The 20,958-nt window shown below is 47.0% G+C and overlaps 1 protein-coding gene and 1 pseudogene across 1 annotated transcript; one reads left to right on the forward strand and one right to left on the reverse strand.

Moving 5' to 3' along the window:
• The first annotated feature begins 513 nt into the window (after positions 1-513).
• On the forward strand, positions 514-20,249 carry Tbc1d20 (TBC1 domain family member 20). Its single transcript, XM_052722754.1, has 8 exons — positions 514-710; positions 8,603-8,788; positions 10,752-10,832; positions 13,498-13,684; positions 13,841-13,942; positions 16,729-16,870; positions 17,609-17,796; positions 18,038-20,249. Exons 1-8 carry the CDS (start codon positions 644-646, stop codon positions 18,291-18,293), a joined length of 1,209 nt encoding a protein of 402 aa, XP_052578714.1. The 5' UTR covers positions 514-643; the 3' UTR covers positions 18,294-20,249.
• Positions 3,136-8,579, reverse strand: LOC128100511 (40S ribosomal protein S13-like; annotated as a pseudogene).
• Positions 20,250-20,958: the final 709 nt, after the last annotated feature.

Below are 20,958 nucleotides of genomic sequence, written 5' to 3' on the forward strand. Positions count from 1 at the left end.
GACCTATCCGAGGCATTACCCTCAGATGTCACTGAGCTTGGGTTTGAGTGTGTGTCCAGTTAGAAACCCGTAGGTGAGGAGGAGCCCAAAGACCTGATTCGTCCAGTAGCATTTTGACCAAAAGATCACCCTTGCACAATTCAGCGAGGTAGCAGTGCCCCATAACCATCTCCATGAACTATGGCCCTACCCCGGCGTTGTGCAGGCATAGCCAGCGGAGCTGCATAAGGCGACCCTGCTAAGCTTGGGGAGCCAGGTATGACCGGAGGTAAGCCAAAGTCTGCGTATAACCTTGGAGCTTGGCAGTGTCCAGCCTCGTGAGTTCAGAATTTTCTTTTCACAACTATTTCACAGATAATAAAAGCAAAAGCACTGACAAGATGTGGTCCAGCATGCACGCACAACGAAGTTCTAAGAGTCCATCCTCCGCACCTGTTTTCCACTGTCAAGCCGCATGCGCGCGCCCCAGCCCCGCCCATACCAAGACGTGGGTCACGTGGGGGCGTGGCTGTCTGCGCGCCTGCGCGTCGCAGGCCGACGGAGACCAGCCTGCCCCGGCCGAACTGGGATTACATCGCGGTGGGAGCCGCGCCTCAGGCTCCGCCGCCAGCCGGGGCTCGGGCTGGGGCCCGGGCCCCCGGGGATGGCCCTCCGGCCCTCAAAGGGCGACGGCTCCGCGGGCAGCTGGAACCGCGGCACAGGGAAGGCAGGTACGCAGGGCGACGGGCGAGGGCCGCGCAGCGGCCGGGGCCTGAGGGGGGCGGCGGCGGATGAGGAACCGGGCCTCGCCCCAGCCGCCGCCCGCCACGTCCGCAGAGCCGGCTGCCTTTGGTAGGCGGCTGCCGGAGCTCCGGCCTCCACGCTGCACTCGTGACCCTAAAATTCTCCTCTGCACGCGCACACACACAAACTCGGGCAAAGTCGCCACTGTCCGATTCCAGAAACTCCCGCCCGTGAGACTTCACCCCACACTCCCTCCTGCTCAGCTACTTTCTGGCCCTTCCCTCGGCCACCTCTGTTAGTGTTCTGTTGTGCACAAAGCAGTGCTGTTTTCTATACTCTGCCGTCTAAATCATTTCTGTGAAATCTTGGTTTTGTTGTGCGTGTGTTCTGGAATGCCGTTCCCATATGGTGGCTGCTTGTTGGTAAGAATTCCCGAACCAGGTGAGCTAATCCAAGGGCGCTGTTCCACTTGAGTCCTCTGACAGGTGGTGCGCATGTTAGAACCGACCCTGTTATCCCACCCCTATGTTTGGATGATGTTCCTAGATTCCACGCCTTGTTTCTCCAGACTGGTTTTCTGTTATTCCCCTTTTCTCATCTGATAACTGGCCGCAATTGAGGCTCAGTCTGTGAGCCACTTTCCTGGGCTCTTTGGTATTTGTAACAACCTTGGCTTGTGTCTGTGTGGCACCTCTCTTTACGGCATAATAGCCTGGGTGCCTGTGACATGGGTTGTGTGACCTGTTGCAGTGCAGCTGTGTCTTGATTGCAAAACTTCAGGCCCTCCAGCTTGTCTGGCTGGAAAGGGAATTCAGAGGATCTTTCTTAGTTTAGATTGGTTTCAAATATATTGGCGACCAAATTACTAATGCTAAAAGTTATCTTTTGTAGAGCTCATGGCTAGATTGGTGTACTTTGTTTTTCTCCATTCAGTAAAGTATTCTTTCTTTGAAGAGGGTAGGAAGTGCTAGAAGCTGGACCAAGGACCCGGAGCTACATGGCCAGGGCCTTTTTACAGTTACTTTCAGAAAGGATCTTGATAATATACCCTGGAACTTACTATCTTCCTGCTTCAATCTGTCTTTATGTTAGTACTTAATGAGTTTCTAATAGTTTGGTTATGTTTTATAGAAATGAATTAGTACTATCAAAGAAAAAGGGTACTTGGGCTTATTTTCTTTTAACAGGAATTTTACCATGAATATAAGATTTTCATAGTCCACTGTCCATGGTTTATACAGACATGGTGCTCAAATGTATTCCCCCCCCTTTTTTTTAATTTGTTGTTGTTGTTGGCAGGGTGCGTTTTTTTTTTCAAGACATTGTCTCGCTGTGTAACCCTGGCTGTCCTGGAACTCACTCTGTAGACGAGGCTGGCCCCCAACTCAGAGACCCACCTGCCTCTTGCAGGGACTCGTAGATCCAGGCTGGCCTTGAACTTACTTTGTAGCAGAGAGTAGCATTGTCTGTGTCTTCTGCCTCTACCTCTATGGTGTTAGGTACAGGCATGCACTGCCACACCTATTGATACTGTTGTTTTTCTTGTCTGTGTTTTTCCAGTATATGTGCTGTGGAACTAAGCACAGTATTACATTTTTTGTTTGGTTGGATTTGGGAAACAGGGTCTCAATATGTAGCCTTAACTGTCCTGGAGCTCCCTTTGTACACCAGACTGGTCTCAAGAAAGCTTTACCGTCTTTTAAGCAGAAGTTATATTGGATTTTAAAATATTAACATTTCACCAGAACCACAAAACCCAAACCAGAATAATATTCCTATAAAACGTTAGCACTGCCTAGGCATAGTAGTCCACATCTTTAATCCCAGCACTCAGGAGGCAGAGGTAGGCAGATTTCTGTGAGTTTGAGGCCAGCCTGGTCTACATAGAGAGTTCTTGGTCAGCCATAGCTACACAGTGAGACCCTGTCTCAAAAATAGAGTAGGTAGGGCTTAGGGTTATAGCTTAGTAGGCGATTGCTTGCCTACAGTATGTGAAGCCTGTGGTTCATTCTCCAGTAACAGGAAGGGAGAAGAAAAAGATCTTCTGCTTTAGTGGCCCTTTTAAAATAAGCATGTTAGGGGTAGGGGTTTAGCTCAGTACTAGCACACATTTATCTGCCATGTACAAGGCCCTAGGCTCCAGCCCCGGTGCCATGAAAAAAAAAAATCACTGGAGAGCAGGCCAGAGTAGTGCCGTTATCATCTCTCTCTTTGGTTGAATCAGTTATTTTTCAGGCATCTAGGGTTTATTTATAGTAGTTGTAATATTTTGTAAAAGACCTCAGGCAATCATTTTATTTCATCATGGTGATGATAGCCAAGTCCTCTTCCATAAAGGAATTTGGAAGCTATCAGCTTAGAAGTATATATATATATATATATATATATATATATATACACACACACACACACACACACACACACACACACACACACACACCACGCCTCTGAGTGAAGCATAAAGAAATCGTTAGTTGAATTTACCTTAAAATAAAACAGACAGTAGGCATGCATTTCAATCTTTCTCCGATTAAAGAAAGGGTACCTGACTTTTCTCTTTGTAGGATCGATAGGATGTTTGTGAATCAGTTGTCCAGGGTGACCCTGATGCTCTCTTGTGCAGGCTGGCCGTTGGCCTCACTGTGCAGGCTATACACCACTAGCTCACTTGAGTTCTCGGAGTTGCTTTTTCTTTCTTATTACAATGATATGCCGTACATTGGGCTCAGGAAAGAATGTGTAGGGGTGGCATGTGTAAAAAATGACTTCCTCATCTGCCACCAAGCTTTAAGCTTGTGACTACTGAGTATATATGGAGGTCAGAGGACAGCTCCCATGAGTCACTTCTTCTGCCACCTTGTGAGATCTGGGAATAGAACATGGGTCATCTGGCTTGTATGCAAGTACCTTTTCCCACTGAGCTATCTCACTGGCCCTGCCAACCTTACTTACTGGGAGGTTAAGGTTAAGGAAGGCAGTATCCAAGTGGCCAGACAGTTCTCCAAATCCACATTTGAGTACCCTTCTCAGGGAAACACCCAGAGTTGTAAGGAAAGCCAGAAAATCTACAAAATTGTTTGGAACTCTGCAGTGAGCCACACCATGGTATGGGAAAAAGTAATGCCACTTACTATGGTGTGGGGCGTTTACCCACCACCCCCACAGTTCCCCAGAGTTTTCTTGAGTGCAAGCAGCAGGAAATATTAGATAGAAGGATTTATTGCGGAGAATATCGCGGAGATAAACAGATAGAAAATAAAGGATAGCCTCGAGAGGGCCTGGAACCCATTCCAACGGGCCCCGACTGTCTCTGCCCCAGGGTTTTTATAGAGATGCCAGGGGGTGGAGCAAAAGACCTCCTCCCCCAGCACAGCCAAGTGCAGACCATCTCAGACACCTGCACTCAGGCCCGTGGTCTAATCATCCTCTATGCGGACCTACTGGGTAAAGCCACGAGGAACCCAAGAACGGGCTCCCACACTATGGGGCAGTTTTTTCCAGACGAGCAGAAACTGAGATAAATAATTTATTCAACTACACATGTAGTTTTTGAGTTCCACATAGTCAAAATTGAGGGTTAGCCAGGTTCAGTGGGCACACCTTTAATCCCAGGACTCAGGAGTCAGAGGCAGGCAGAACTGAGTTCCAGGATAGACAGGAGTAGTGAGACCCTGTCTCAAAAACAACAGCCAGACATGGTGTCTCGTGCCTTTGATCTCAGGATTCAGGAAGCAGGGTTCAAGGCCAGCCTGGTCTACAGAGCAAGTTACATTGCAGCCAGAACTACAAAGAGAGACCCTGTCTTAAAAAAACAAAAAACAGCAAAAAGCTGAAAACATCAGGGAGAAGTAAGTATTGGAACCATGGTTTGGTTTAGAATTAGTTAACCCATGGCTGTGTCTTTGCCTAGACCTTTTGGGAATCCAGGAGATTGCAAACTATGTTCTTTCCCCACATCATTGAATTCTCACTGGGAATGGGCAGAAACATGGCTTTTCCGTACTCTTGGCAAAGGGTCAACAAAACTTGGAAGTGACTTTGGGACTGCGACCTCCGTGCTCTTCTTTCCTGTGGTGTGTGGAGTGTGCAAGGGTACCTGCTGCCAAAGTTTTACATGGCACTTATGTTGTACTTACTGTTGGAAACTAATTCAGCGCCTGCTTAGTTTCCTGATCAGCCTGTGCTGTTGAGGTCACACAGCATGCGGAGCTCCTGTGGTAGGTAGGGATACTTGTGAAATATGCATAGGCCCCAAGTTCATCCCCAGCACTGCAAGAAAAAATTAAAAACAAAAAACAAAAAAGCATTGCTTATTCTTCTTGATCCTCTTGGAAAGCATGCAGACTTGAATTCGAAGGATATAGCCCTGCAGGGAAAGCCCAGGCTGCCTGCAGAAAGAACCCAGCCCAAAGTTTCGGCTCCCTCACTCCAGTTGTAACTTCCTCTGCTCTCTCCCTGTGCCTGTTTCTTGGCCATGATGTTTTGTTTACATGACATGTCTTTGCTCACACTCTTTCCTCTGCCAGGAATGTTTTGCCTTTGACATACCCTTCAGTGTGGTAGTTTTCAGGAGATTTCAGAATCAATTCATGGCAAAGCCTTTCCTCATTACCTTAGAAATAGTCTATCTTCTGTCATCCTTCAGGGTTTTCAAATACCCTATGTAATAACTGTGTCCCTTCCTGCTGTGAGCTGCTCAGGAGCTATAAGGGAGCCACGGTTCATCCTTCACCTCAGTGTTCGTACAGACCCATTAAATGATGGACCTCCTAAGTGAATGGGAGCCAGGGAGGGAGGCACAGCTGAGGCAAGAGCTTCACATACCTCAGAAACATTTGGCTGAGGTCCTTTACTGAGAGAAGAGCCTGTTTTTTTTAATTTCTAGGTAAAGGAGCCATTTAATGTAACATCCTACCTGGGCCAGTCTTGAGAGTAAAGAGAACATTTTGAATTTACTCTGAGAAGTTATGCTCAGAGGCTAGACTTATACCAGGAAAATCTCAGACACTGGTCATCCTCTTGTGTTACTAGGGACAATAACAACAGTCTAGCAAGAGAACAGGTTTACCTAGGCCAGAAATCACTGTTATCTTCCTGTCTAACCTCCAATAGCATGTGACTCCAAAGCTCTGTTTGTGTGGACTCCTTTTTTTTTTTTTTTTAACACAAAACATGAATTTATTCAAAGTGATTTTATTGCTGTGTACACAAGAATTTATGCCACTAGAGCAGAGGCTGTGGATGACTCATATTTCCAATTGGGTGGGAGGACCCGCTTAGTCTTATAGTAATGAGCCAGCTGGTGAATTCTGCTCTCTGTCAGAATCAGGCGGAATTTAGCATCCTTATCCTTTCTGTTCCTCTCAAGATGCTTTCGGACAGCCACCATTTTCTTAATCAAATGGTACAGATCCTCAGGGAGGTCAGGGGCAAGGCCTTTCGACTTAAGGATTCTCAGGATTTTATTACCAGTCACAAAACGAACCTGCACCACACCATGCGAGTCCCTCAGGATCACACTTTTCTTGGCCAGTTTGTAAATTTGTTCCTTCACGTCAGCTTCAGCCACATGGGGACGCTACGGCGGTAGGGCAGCGCCGACTGGGACAGGCCCTTCCCGGGAGCGTGCAGGCGACCCATGATGGCGGAGGTCTGGCAGCAAAGAGAGATCACCAGGACTCTTAACAACTCCAGTTGGTGTTAATAACATCACCTTTGTCATGAACACAGTTGTAGACTACTGTCTCAGAATAGGACATTATTGAGGTGATCTGTTGAGTAGTAACTCTTCCAGAATCTAAGATACCGTGTGATACTGTCACTTAAGTCAACCTACCTTCTTCTGGGGGTGTCCGCCTTACATGAACCCTAGTATCTAGTATCTGTTCTCTAGGTGTGTGTATGCCTATGTAGGTTGGCCTGACGGCTTTACTGTCTGCATACAAGTTTTCTTGACAATTACAGTGTACTGCCTTGTGACATTTGGTGCTTTTGTGTTAAAATTCTTGTAGTTTTTATTTTCTCAGTGGTGCAGGTAACCATAAAATCTAAGAAGTATCATCTGCTGTTTATAAAAGTAGACGTTCCACTTAAGAACCAAGAGGCTTTGGACTATTGAAATGGGAAAACTAAGACAGATAGCAGTCTCAGATGCTCATCCTTACTTTCTAAAAACTAATTTTTGAGGCAGAGGCAGGAAAATCTCTGCGAGTTTGAGACCAGCCTAGTCTGTATAGCAAGTTCCTTGCCAACCTGCAATCACTGAGATCCTGTCTTAAAAAAAGAGTTGAACTGGGCATGGTGGTGCATGTCTTTAATCCCAGCACTTGGGAGGCAAGCAGGCAGATCTCTGAGTTCAAGGCCAGCCTGGTCTATAAAGTGAGTTCCAGGACAGCTTGGGCTTCACAGAGAAACCCTGTCTTGAATTCTCCCCCTCCCCATAAAAAGTCATTTTTGTTTTTTGAAATAGGATCTTATAGCCCATGAACATGCTATGTAGAAGAAAGAGGCTGGCTTTGAACTTGGGATACTTACTCCTGAGTCTACCTCCCAAGTGCTGGGAATAAAGGTACACTCCATTGTACCTAGCTTCTAAAATAATATGTCAGCATTATAAACTGGCTATAAGCAACATACTCTTACATATGAATGTGAGCTACTCTGTGGCTGGGATGTAGGTCAGTTGGTAGGGTCCTAGGAAGCCCTGAGTTCAGTCCACTGCACTGCATAAAGTCAGGCATGACAGCACAGGCCTCTCTTGCAGCACTCAGGAGGCAGAGGCAGGAGGATTAGAAGTTCATGGTTATTGTTGGCTTCATGGAGAGCAAAAGACAGAGGCTAGAAAGATTGCACAGGAGTTAAGAACACTGACTGCTCATGCAGAGGGCCTGGATTCAGTTCCCAGCACACACGTGGCTGCTCACAACTATCCTTAACTCCAGTTCAGGGGATCTGAAACTTTTTTTTCTGACTCCACTGGCCCCAGGCTTTGATGAGGTGCTCACACAGACATGCAGGCAAAACACAAATATACAGAAAAACAAAACAAAACAAAAACACTTTCTGATTGCCAAAGATGAATGGGGCTTCAAAAAAATTTTTTTTAATTTTTATTTTATGTGTATGAGTGATTACCTTCATATATGTATATCTGGTGCCTGCAGAGGCCAGAAGAGGATGTTGGATCCCCTGGAACTGGAGTTGCAGGTAGTTGTGAGCTGCCTGATGTGGTTGCTAGGAACTGAGCTGGACCCTCTGGAATGCATTGTACACTTTTAACTGCCAAGCCATCTCTCTGAATGTGACTTTTGGCAATCTGTTGACTTTCGTACAATGTCACAGCCTCTTGAACCACCAGACACTATAGAAACCTATACTCCTTTGACATTTGGCTTTTGAAAATGTCTCCCTGCAATTCTGGTGTTTTACAAGTTCTGTTAGCTTGTGACTGGAGTCTTGCATATGGTTTTGTTAAAATGTAGAGTTAAACTTTTTTTTTTTCCCGTGTTAGGGGTTGAACTCAGGACTTCTAATATGCTAGGCAGGTCCTCTACCACTGTACTACCCAACTCAAGAAGAACACTTATATTGAGACACCTGTGTTCTATGAAATTTGAACAGGAAAACATAGACAATAGCTTCTACTTACTGAATACTTCCTAAAACTTTAATTCCTTGTTACTTATTTGGGGTCCACATTGTGCGACAAATATGTGTCGGTTGTAGAAGAAGCAAGCATGAGGATCCAAGTTGTCTAAGAGAAGGTACCTGAGTTACATCAAACCAAGTTAGAAGACAGGGACCCCGAAGTAGAAGACTGCATGTGCTAAGTGTGTGTTTCATCCTCTGCACATACACTGTTTATCTGTTTGTTTCCTAGACTTTAATGCCAAAAGGAAAAAGAAGGTGGCGGAAATACACCAGGCCCTGAACAGTGACCCCACCGACGTGGCCGCCCTCCGACGAATGGCTATCAGTGAAGGAGGCCTCCTGACTGATGAGATCAGGTGCCAAGTGTGGCCCAAGCTCCTCAATGTCAGCTCCAGTGAGCCAGCGCCTGAGTCAAGTAAGAGAGTAAAAGCCGGGGCTGGGGTATTTTGACTAGGGATTAAAGTATTGTCTAGCTAGAGGAGTTTATTGAAAATGCCTATCTTAGGGGGCTAGAAAGATGGCTCAGCAATTAAGAACACTTGTTGCTTTTTCTGTTTGTTTGTTTTTTGGTTTTTTTCAAGACAGGGTTTCTCTGTGTATTTTTGGTGCCTGTCCTGGATCTCTCTCTGTAGACCAGGCTGGCCTTGAACTCACAGAGATCCACCTGGCTCTGCCTCCCCAGTGCTGGGATTAAAGGCGTGTGCCACCACCGCGGCCACTGGCCTCACTATTGCATTTGCAGAGAACCTGGGTTCAGTTCCCAACACGCATATGGCAGCTAACAACCATCTGTGCCTCCAGTTTTAGGAGATTTGGTGTCCCCTCTGGCCTCTGGGGGCACTACAGAAATGCTAAGATTCCTTGGAGTTTCAGAATTCTTTAATTCTGCTAGAAGCTGTTCCTTAACTAATCTGTAAGCCATGCAGTTAAGAGAGTTCTGAGAGCAACTGAGAACAAGTGTTATAGCCAATGCCCACCCTGCCGCCTCTGTGTACTGGATGCGCTGGGGCTTCTCTCATTCGTTTGGCAAATCTTGGTGCCCCTGAGATGTGCCACATACTGGATATGATTAAAATGACTCATGTGCTAAATAGTTTAATGATGTGGTGCCAAGTGGGTGCTGGGCTGCCACTTGTTACCAATGTTACAGATGTTTGAAACTGGCTGCCTGGGAGCGGTGGACTTTGTGTTAGAAGGGCAGTCATGTGCTTTGTCCTGGATTGTCATTCTAAACTGCCCCTGTCTGATGTTAAGATGAAGAGAGAGGAGCTGGAGAGATGGCTCAGAGGTTAAGAGCACTGACTGCTCTTCCAGAGGTCCTGGGTTCAATTCCCACCAACCACATGGTGGCTCACAACCATCTGTAATGAGATCTGGTGCCCTCTTCTGGCCTGCAGATATACATGCTGTATACATAATAAATAAATAAATCTTTATTTAAAAAAAAAAGATGGAGAGAGAGTGGGGGTGGGAGGGGTGTGGTGTGAGCATATAAGTCTTGCACAGGCTCCTTTGGTAGCTTTCTGTGTAGATTGTAAGGAAAATCAACACTTACACAGCCCTTGGCTTGGGGTGAAGGAAATACATGTTTGTATCTGTAAACCATCTCTCCAGCTTAGTCAATAAGAGCATTTGCCTAGCATGTACAAAGTTCAATTCTAGCACTGTATAAAACTAGTTGCGTGGCACATGCCTATAATCCTAGTACTGGGTGGTAGCATCAGGAGGATCAAGGGTTCAAGGTCACACCTTTAATCCCAGCACCCAGGAGACAGACTGGTGGAGCTCTGTGAGTTTGAGGACAGCCTGGTCTACAGAGTGAGTTCCAGGACAGCCAGGGACTGCATAGGGTTCAAAGTTAGGGCTGGAGACATGTCTCAGTGGTTAAGACCACTGACTGCTCTTCTATATGATTCAGGTTCCATTCTCGACTCATTCTCTTTTTAATTTTTTTATTTTGGATGGGGTCTTGCTGAGTAGCCTGGGTTGGCTTCAAACCTGAGGCAGTCCTCTGCCACAGTCTCCCAAGGACAGGGATTACAAGTGTAAGCCAGTACTGCACCTGACTGAGGAGCTAGGATTCTACCTTTACCTGGTGCTTAGATCCAGGTGTTATATCTTAAGTGATGTCCTCTTGAGGAAAAGGCTGCTCTGTGTGTCCTTTAGGTCTCAACTATCATACAGAAAGTAGTTTCTATTACTGTTTGCTTGCTCTGTGGTGGTGCTGGGTCTAAACTCTCGGCATCAAGCTTGCCAAGATGATGCCGAGAGTTTAACTCTCTGCCACTGAACTATACTGGAAGCCCCAGAAGAATTTACTCCTTCTCTGGTTTCCCAGACCTCTTTGTAATAATACCATGTTCCTCTCTCTCTGATAGAGAAGGATCTTCGACACATGAGCAAGGATTACCAGCAAGTGCTGCTGGATGTCAGGCGGTCTCTTCGGCGCTTCCCTCCTGGTGAGCAGATTTCCTGACTTACCACATCTGGAGTGAGGCTTTCCGTCCCTTTGCATTACCTTATTGTGTTGATGATTGCCGGGTTGGGTTGTTTCCTTCCTAGCAACCAAAACACTCATGCTCTCAGGCACTCCAGTGGGGACCTCACTGTGAAGTCCTTGTGGCCCAGAGGTGGCGAGTAAGGAAACAGCTCCTGCATCCTTGTCTGCCCTTGGGCCCTGGAGGAGCTTTGTGTAGGGATCGGCAGGGCAAGGGTCTGGCTTTGGAGAGCAGGTTGGTTTGGAATTGTACCCTGATGGGAACTATTAATATTTTCATTTGTAAGGGTTACTTCACGTCTGTGGTTACTGGGTCCCTTGTGATGGATGGAGGGTTCCTTTCCCTGCATGTTCACAGAGTATGTTGCTGAAATTGCTTCTTGCTTTCCAGGACAAGAAAATGACTATACTTTCTGTTTTCAGAATGGAAGGAATTGGGTAGCAAAACCTCATCTGTATAATCTAGCTTTCTTCTCATGTAACTCTACCTTGACTTCTGAAGAGATATGGGCGCCTCTAACTCTTTTGTCACACTTAGCTGAAGCAAGCTCTGGTTGGGACACGTGTATTATAGGCCTTCTGCCCTACTTGGATCTTTTCTTCCTGGGAAGCTCATGAGGCTCCCACAGGCTGGTAGCCAGTCAGCGTGGTTATGATTCAACATATCCCATGGCCCAGTCCCCTTGTCCTACCCTGCTGGTCCGGGTGAGGTGACGTACGGCCAGTGCCTCCCTGTTTTCCTGTGTCCTTGACTCATTGCGTTTATGTCACTGCTTTGTGACTTCTGCACGATGGCTCCTCCTCGGCATTTTAAACCCTTTGCATTCATGTCCTCTGGACTAGCCTGACCAATCTTAAACCAGGAATTCAGTCAGGCTGTAGCTCTTGCTCTCGCTGCTTTCATGGTTTCACTTAATTCTTGGTTTTCTTTATTTTCCTTGTTTATCTTTACAGTGTACCTCTTTTGAGAAGGTGGAATTAATATGGGCAAGGAGTGACCTTTGCTCTTACCTTGAACCTTTATTGTTTAGTTTAATGTGGGCCTTTATCTTCCTGTTTTCTCTCATAAATCCTGCTTTTAACTGAAAGCTAAGCTAAGAGCATAAGAAATCTGTGCTTAGTGGTATTCTTCTAAAATATGTCATGAGATCAAGGCTTGATATTCTTCAGTAATTTTTATTTACAACTCATTCTTGGAACTCAAAATTAACATCATTGCTCATGGGGTCTCACAGATACCATGCGGTTCGGCCTTCCAGTTTACACTGACCTGCTGTGCATCATCCTTGTGGAAACCTTTGTGGCAGGCCACCCACCATCTCCTGTCAGCTTTCCACAAGGCCACGTGTGCACATCCGTCAGTGTGCATCTCCCGGTGCGTTCGTTTATTTTTCATATGACTTTTTTCAAACTGGCTAAGGCAGGACTCTGCTGAGCAGCAAAGATTAGCTGCTTCTCAGTGACCATTTTCTCCAGTTCATATAATTGCAAGAATTGGAGTTTTCTGGATCAATTTTTAGTAGAGGAATTGGAACAGATTTTGATAGCCCTCCAACCAACAGCAGCTTTGGTTTCTTTGGTGCCATGGTTTTTAATTCCCTTAACAGAGACTTGGGGTTCAAGATCACTTTCAGATCCAGGGATACCTTGTAAATACAGAGTTTGAACTCTCCAGCCTTCTTGACTTTGGGTGACCAAGGTACACAGGCTGAGCATGGCCTTATCCCCTTTGAGCTCTGACTATAGGAAGAACAGGTTCATAATTCGTTATCAAAACAAATGCTCCAGAGAACCACACTGTTGTGGCTTACTGGCCCTATACTCTAGAGCTGTCTTGATCGGGTGCCTCTGCTTCCAGCTGCAGCTGGAAATTTTGAGACCATCTTAGAACATTGGCTTTGGCTTAGAGAAGAATACAACAGATTTAATTTTCATATAATTCCTTACATAATTTCATTCTAAGAAGTAGGGCAAAGAAATCTCTAGATACTTTTCTGCTGATCTCCTGTAGAGTCACACATCACCACATCAATTGCCTGTTCCTTTCTTTTGATACATACACAGGTAATTTTGTTTCTGAACTATTTAAACAGCCATCACAGCCCTTTTGTCCAAAATATCTATTCCACAGAATAGTTCATCTTTCACCGTTTATTTTTATCACAAAAAGAAGTACAGATTCATGGATTTGTTGCTCGAGTCCTCTTTTGAGCCTCCTTTACTGTCAACAGTTCCTTTGTGTGCACGGCAAGCCAGTTACTCTGTCCCTTTCTGCTTATTTTGCTTTGTCTGGTGTTTTCTCAGGAAGTTCAGGGTCATGTCTGTGATACTGGTGACAGGAGAGCCACTGAAGTGCCGAGCTCGTGGCAGTGTGGCACCTTGGAGACATGTGCAGTCTTTCCCCATGATTGGCCGTGCTGACTGTAAGGTTTTAGTTGGGTATAGAAGACAGGGCCCCTTCTATGTGGCTTTTCCTGTGTCAGGTGCCAGCAGCAATATTTTTCAAGGATTGCCAACTTGTTTATAATTCATTGTCTGTTAGTGGACACTTTTCTCTGAAAATCATTGCTGGCCTAATCTGCTGTCACTGGGCTCCTCGCCAATTCAGATGCATTTCCTCTCCCCAGGCATGCCCGATGAGCAGAGAGAAGGACTTCAGGAAGAGCTAATCGACATCATCCTCCTCATCTTGGATCGAAATCCTCAGCTCCACTACTACCAGGGATACCATGATATAGTGGTCACTTTTCTGCTGGTGGTGGGCGAGAGGCTGGCAACATCCCTGGTAGAAAAATTATCTACTCACCACCTCAGGTACCTGTGCATCTGATTTTGTGCCAGGATGAGTGTCACTCCCCCAGCCTCCTCAGAATAGTCAGATGTCTCAATAGTTTGAGCCCACTCCATTCACCAGCCCTAACCTGAATGTTGGACCTGACCAAGTACATTGACTGGATTATCTTCCCATAGGGATTTCATGGATCCCACAATGGACAACACCAAGCACATCCTAAATTATCTGATGCCCATCATTGACCAAGTGAACCCAGAACTCCATGACTTCATGCAGAGGTGAGTCTATCTTTGTGTACATACGAGACACACACGGCAGCCCAGCGCCATGCTCTTTTGGCTTTTTGTTGCTTCACAAATCTAGCTTGGTTGCATCATCATATTAATGGTTAGTGTTAAATTCTTCAGGCTTCTTTCTGTCCATTAGAGGTCTGAACAATTCAGGCCTGTCCATGGTCTTGACTGGATACTGTACTTTTGAGGGCATGTAGGGATGATAGCTCATGGCTTGAGGAGCTTGAATCTGGTGGGTATGTCATAAATTCTTAGCAGAGTAAGGCAAAAGCCTTAGTGAAGCATGCCTGTAGTGAAGCACTAGCAAGCTAAAGACAGGAGGATCAGAGAGTTCAGGCCAGGGGTTAAAGAGATGGTTCAGTGCTTAAGGGCCCTTGGTGCTCTTGAAGAGGACCAGCGTTCCAGTTCCCAGCACCTACATTGGGTAGCTCATAACTGCCTGTTTCTCCAGCTCCAGGGAATCCAACACCTTCTGGCTTCCATAGGCACCTACACACATATGTACATAGTAACACACAGACACATACAAATATAAAAGTAAAATTTTATTTTTACTAAGTATTTATTTTTTGTTTTTTTGAGAGGGTTTCTTTGTGTAGTCTTGGCTGTTCTTAGAACTAGCTCTGTAGACCAGGCTGGCCTCAAACTCATGGAGATCCACCTGCCTCTGCCTCTGAGTGCTGGGATTGAAGGTATGCACCACCACCACCCAGCTTTATTTTTATTTCTTGAGACAGAGTCTTACTATGTAGTCTTGACCAGCCTGGAACTCATATGATGATCCTCTGCTTCCTAAGTGCTGGGATTAAAGGCATGTACCACCATACCCAGTGGTAAAAATAAATTTCTACAAAATAATACAAAGAATTCTAGGCCAGCCTTGGCTATGTAATGAGTTTGAAGCCAATCTGAGATACACAAAAACCTATATTTAAAAAAAAAAAAAAAAAAAAAAAAAAAAAGCCGGGTGGTGTGGTGCCTACCAGTAACAGAGCCTGGCAGATCTCTGTGTTTGAGGCCAACCTGGTCTACATAGTGAGTTCCAAGCCAGTCAAGGCTACATAGTGATACCCTGTCTCAAAAAAAGGAAAAAAAAAATTAAAAAGTAAAAAAACAGAAGGGCCTGGAAAACTGGCTCCGAATGCTTACTGCTCTTTTATAGGACCCGGGTTCAGTTCAGGGCACCATATCAGGTGGCTCACAGCTGCTCTTAACTGCAGTTCCAGGAGGCCTCCCAGGTACCTGTGTGGTCTACATAAACACACAGAGCCTCACACACACATAACGATAATAAATAAATCCTTTTAAAGATTTACTTTAATGTGTACGTGTGCTTTGCCTGTACATATATAACTGCATTGCCTCCATGCCTGGTGCTCGAGGAGGCCAGAAAGAGAGCACTGGATCTGCTGGAACTGGGATCACAGATGGTTCTGAGTGGACAGTTAGGAGCTGCTTAATGTGGATGCCAGCTACTAAACCCGGGTCCTCTGCAACAGCAGCGAGTGCTCCTGAGCATCTCTCTAGCCCCACAGCTGGGTTTTTGGGGGGTTTTATTTTGTTTTTTTGAGACCTGGTCTCACTGTTTAGCTATGACTGTCCTAGAACTCACTATGTAGATAAGACTGGCCTTGAACTCAACAGGAGAGATCCTCCTGCCTGCCTCTGCGTCCTATGTGCCACCATGTCCGACTGACGGGTTTTCTAAGCATGTGTCAGCAGGAAACCACAGTGCAGTTCTCTGAGAGAGCTGCTCCTTGTTGTGAAGTGGAGGCTTGTTGAACATTAGAAGAACACCCAGGAGGTGAGGGAGCTGGGACACTTCAGTATTGCTGTCACGTGTTGTCTGTTTTTCTGATGCTGAGGATCGAACCCAGGACCTTTTACATGCTAGGCAAGCACTCTGCCAATGAGCTCCTTCGCCAGCCATCGTTGGACCTTTTTGTTTGTTTTGTTTTTAGAGACAGGGTTTCTCTGTAAAGCCCTGGCTGTCCTGGAACTTGCTCTGTAGACCAGGCTGGCTTTAAACTCAGAGATCTGCCTGCTTCTGCCCTACTACCCTCAGTGCTGAAATCAGTGGCATGTGCCACCATGTTGTGCAATTAAGATTTTGTGGGTTTTGTTGTTGTTGTTGTTTTGTTTTTTGCTTGTTTTTTTTTTTTTAGATTTTATGCGCATTGATGTTTTGTCTGCATTCATATCTGTATGAGGGTATTAGATCCTTGGAACTGGAGTTATAGACAGTTTTAAACTGCCATATGGGTGCTGGGAATTGAACCGGGTCCTCTGGAAGAGCAGCCAGTGATCTTAACCACTGGGCCATCTCTCCAGCCCCAAGATGTGTTTTTTAAGAAGAAGCTAGTGTGGTGGCACACACCTTTAATCCCAGTAGGGGGAGGCCGGGGGGGAGACAGGGGACACGGGCAGATCTCTGAGTTCAAGGCCAGCCTGGTCTACAGAGCTTGTTCCAGGACAGCCAGGGCTACACAGAGAAACCCTGTCTCAAAAAACCAAAATAAATAAAATTATATATGTGTGTGTGTGTGTGTGTGTGTGTGTGTGTGTGTGTGTGTGAGAGAGAGAGAGAGAGAGAGAGAGAGAGAGAGAGAGAGAGAGGAAGAGGAGAGAATGCTGAGTTCCTAAGTAGCATAATTTTTCAAGAAGTATATTTTCTATATACTTCTTCCTCATTGGCTCTTGAGAAGAAAGACAGAGAAAGGGATGGGATGAGTTGGCAGGGCACCTAACATCTCGATTTCCTTTGCTCCTAGTGCTGAGGTGGGGACCATCTTTGCCCTCAGCTGGCTTATCACCTGGTTTGGGCACGTCCTGTCGGACTTCAGGCACGTTGTGCGGTTATACGACTTTTTCCTGGCCTGCCACCCACTCATGCCCATTTACTTTGCAGCTGTGGTAGGTACACTCTGGGAGGCCGTGATGAGGTTCCCTGTTACCTGTCCAGCTTGATCAGTGTTCTTGAAGGGGACAGATAGTAGTTCCCCAGCTGGTGACCGACCTCCCGGTCTAAGAAGTATTAGGAAATGTTGGTTAAGCAACTATTCTCACTTGGAGACTTCTGACCCTTCAAAGCACCAGAGTGTCATGCGACTGTTAGTGACCCTGCTGACACCTCCTGGAACGGTTTAGCTAGTGGACATCGTGATGGGCACAGGTGACAGTTCAGTCTGCCTGCCAGTGCAAGGCTTCAGGAAGGGAGAGAGGTCTGGGATTAGGCTTGAAAGAGGGGTGGCTTATGGAAGAGTGTGGGGCTCCTTCCCAAGTGCTGAGTGGAATGGAGAGTGGCCTTCAGCAGCTATGAACGTGAGCAGTCCTGTCAGGAAGATGTCCAAAGGAAACAAGATGGCTGTCAGGCTGTTCTAAAGCTCCTCAGAGTCTCCTGTAGCACTTTTCTTCTTCCTAAAAGAGCATCAGTTTGGTTCACCCTAAAGGGTGACACTTGAGCAGACAGGTATTCTGGGAGGACTTGCTAGAATTGGTCAGTCTTTCACATTATAGGTGGTGTGGGGTATAGCATTTGCCAAACCTTTGGGCTGAGCACTGTCTGTTACAAAGACTTAGGTCTGTGTGTGAAGAAAGGCAAGTGCCCAGGTCCTGTGCCTCTGTGTCTGATTCAAAGCCTGCCTTTGCCAGATTGTGCTGTACCGGGAGCAGGAAGTCCTGGACTGTGACTGTGACATGGCCTCTGTCCACCACCTGTTGTCCCAGATCCCTCAGGACCTGCCCTATGAGACGCTCATCAGCAGAGCTGGAGACCTCTTTGTTCAGTTTCCCCCTTCGGAACTTGCAAGGGAGGCGGCTGCGCAGCAGGAGGCTGAGAGGTGAGGTGGGGGAGGCGCTGCTGTAGCAGGGCAGTGGAAGCCAGCACAGGGAGGGAGGGAGGGTCGACCTGTCTGGAGGGTCTGCGGTTCAGGTGTTTGCAGAGATCTACACTGGAGCAGATTCTACACTACAGGCCAGAGAGGTCTGTGTCATGAAGAGCTTGCTGAGCAGTGGCCTGCTCTGCAGCAGCTCACGCAGTGTCTCCTGCCTTTCTCTACCACCTTCTGCTCCCATCCACAGAACGGCAGCCTCTACTTTCAAAGACTTTGAGCTGGCCTCGGCCCAGCAGAGGCCAGACATGGTGCTGCGGCAGCGGTTTCGGGGACTTCTGCGGCCTGAGGCTCGTACGAAAGATGTCCTGACCAAACCAAGGACCAACCGCTTTGTGAAACTGGCAGTGATGGGGCTGACAGTGGCACTTGGAGCGGCAGCACTGGCAGTGGTGAAGAGTGCCCTGGAGTGGGCCCCCAAGTTCCAGCTGCAGCTGTTCCCCTAAACTCAGCCCAAGGAGCCACTTCCTCACCCAGTGCACCAAGCTCTCCCCATTTCCAGAAAGGCGCAAGAGGGTGGAAATGCTGTGATTAAAGGGTTTCTGTCAGGGTGTTCTATTCTGCCACCCTTGGCAGCTTGTCTTGTGGTCTTGGTGGCTACTGGCAGGGCTGCCTGACACTGGGCTCAGTGGACCTGAGTGCTCTCTAACTGTTGGAAGTGGCTCTGGAACACCTGGCTACGCAGCTCACTGCCTAGAAGAAAGTTGGGCCCAGAGATGCCCTCCTTCCAGCACTCCATGTTCTGTGTATCCTAGACAAAGCAGGCAGGGCTGCCGACAAAGTCCAGCCTTGGGATGCGAGCGAGGGGAGAGAATGATAGCCTGGGAGCCAGCTGGTCAGTCAGACAGACATGAGCTGGGGTCTAGCTAAATTGCATGATCCCAGCCTAGAGATCCTAACAGAGGAGTGTTAATCCCCTGGACGACGTTGCCTGGGTCTCCCTGTTCTTTCTCTGCAAACCACGTGACATTACCTGTAAAGACATTTTTAATACTATTTTTATGACTGTATACTACACCTAACATAGCAACTATTCTCACTTAAAAAAATTACTTGTGTGTGTGTGTGTGTGTATGGGTGCCCACAGAGGCCAGAAGTGGGCTTCAGATTTCCTGGAGTCTGGGGTGGGTGCTGAGATCTGAATGCTGGTCCTCTAGTAAAGCTGAAGCAGTAAGCGTTCTTAACTGTGGAGCCGTCTCTCCAGCCTCTCTCATAGTTCCTTCATGGGAGAAGCTATCAGCGATGAGCTTGTACTGGGCTAACATTTATTTTTTCCTTTTTTGGAGGGGAATGGAATCCAGGGCCTTGTACGTGTGAGGCAAGTGTTCTACCACTGAATAAATAGCACCAGACTTTAGTAGTTTTTATTTTTGAGACAGGGTCTACCTAAGTTGCCCAGGCTGGCCTTGAACTTTTGATCCTCCTGCCTCGGCTCCAGATTATCTGGGATGACAGGATTGCCCCTGAGATGTGTTCCCTGCTCAGTTTAGCCAAAGTTGCTTTGTGAACAGCCCCATGCCCCACAGTGTCACTTCCTGTCTCACTTAATTATTTTCCACTAATCACCCACCTTGGCCTGCCCGTGTATTGACCTCCTCAGCTGCTGGTCTCAGAATGGGAATGTCCTTGGAAACTTGCATGCAGACAGGTTTTGGCAGGAACCCCACACTACCAGCCCCACTTACCCCTGGGCTCCTCCAGGAGGGGTGCATGGGATCCATGGGATCTCTCTGTCTTCCTAGGATGGCTTTGTTAAAAGCGAAGCCAGGTTTGTTTTATAGAAACTCTGGCTTGAAAACAAAAGTGCCTTTTGCTGCTTTAAAGAGTGTGTAGTGGGAAGCATTTACATGCTTCTGTTTTCCTGATCTTTCCTGGGCACTCTTCTCCAGTCCTACCATGTCCGGACCTATGTGTCCCCTGTGCCCACTGTATGCAGTGGGACGCTCTGCAAGCCAGCAGCCACAAGCCAGAGCACACAGGAGGTATCCAGGCTGAGTTACACAAAGCACTTTAACCAAATCAAGCTGGGGTGAGTGATTCACAGGGATTAATTCAGGAGAAAGGAGAACTTTCCAGGATCCAGAGTGATAAAGTGACAGATACTGTCAGTCGACCACGGGAGCTTGTCATCTGTGCCTCTAGCATACGTGAGCTACAGGGAGTGTGCTGGTTGAGGGGAGGGGCATGGGCCCAGGGTCCAAGCCACAATTCTGCATCCAGACAAGCAGGTGGCACTGGCTTGTGCTGAGCTGAAGAGTGGTGTGTGCCCACACAAGGATTCCCCGCTACTGAGGAGAAAGCGCTGTCAGTTTACCTTCAGGTATTTACTTATTCTGTAAAGATATGTTTAGATGGTTTGTACAGAGCCCTGTATGAAATAAACACCCTTCTGTGGTTCCTAATCACTTGTCCTTGTAGCTCCACTGCTTGCCTGGAAATGGATCCACCAGCTTCTACCCTGGGCCCCGCTGGGGTCTGGGCCTGTGGTCTGTAGACTAGTCAACCTTGGCTGTCAGTACACAGCCTTTCCAGTTCTGTTCCGCATACAGGTGTGATGAGTTTAGGGCAAAAGGCCTGGCTCCAGCAGCCAGAAAGGGCTATGCCAGCCATTTCCCTATCTTGATACCCAACTTAGACACAAGAGAAGCAGTTTAATCAGCACATGGAACAAAGGTCCAGTGACCTCAAGTCATCTTTGGGGTACTGACATGAGAAAGAATTGGGAAGAGAAGTCACATAATGAAATAGTTCTGTTGAGGGTGTGACTTGGCACTAACTCAAGTCCAGGGTAGTCCAGGCCTTCCCACTACTACCTGAAAGGACCAGTGCCTCCACCTCAGTGATGACTTCTGTAAGGTGCAGCCTCCTGTTCGTGGACAGTGCTCTCATCTGGGAGGGACTTGTCTTCAGGGCTTTGTTTAGGACATGTTTATGACACGGGCTTCAGGGAATGAGCTAGGTTAGGTGGGCAAACACTCATGTGATTAACATGCCCAAGAAGCGGCAAGCAGGAGACTGACCCAAATTCAAGGCTGAGACTCCAGGCTTCCATCCTTCCATCCATAATCTCTTTGTGGGCACGAGTAAGGACTTTGAGCAAAAGTATTTTGA

The sequence above is a fragment of the Peromyscus californicus genome, unplaced genomic scaffold (genome assembly GCF_007827085.1).
Source record: "Peromyscus californicus insignis strain IS unplaced genomic scaffold, ASM782708v3 Scaffold_7__1_contigs__length_154581171, whole genome shotgun sequence".
NCBI lineage: Eukaryota > Metazoa > Chordata > Mammalia > Rodentia > Cricetidae > Peromyscus > Peromyscus californicus.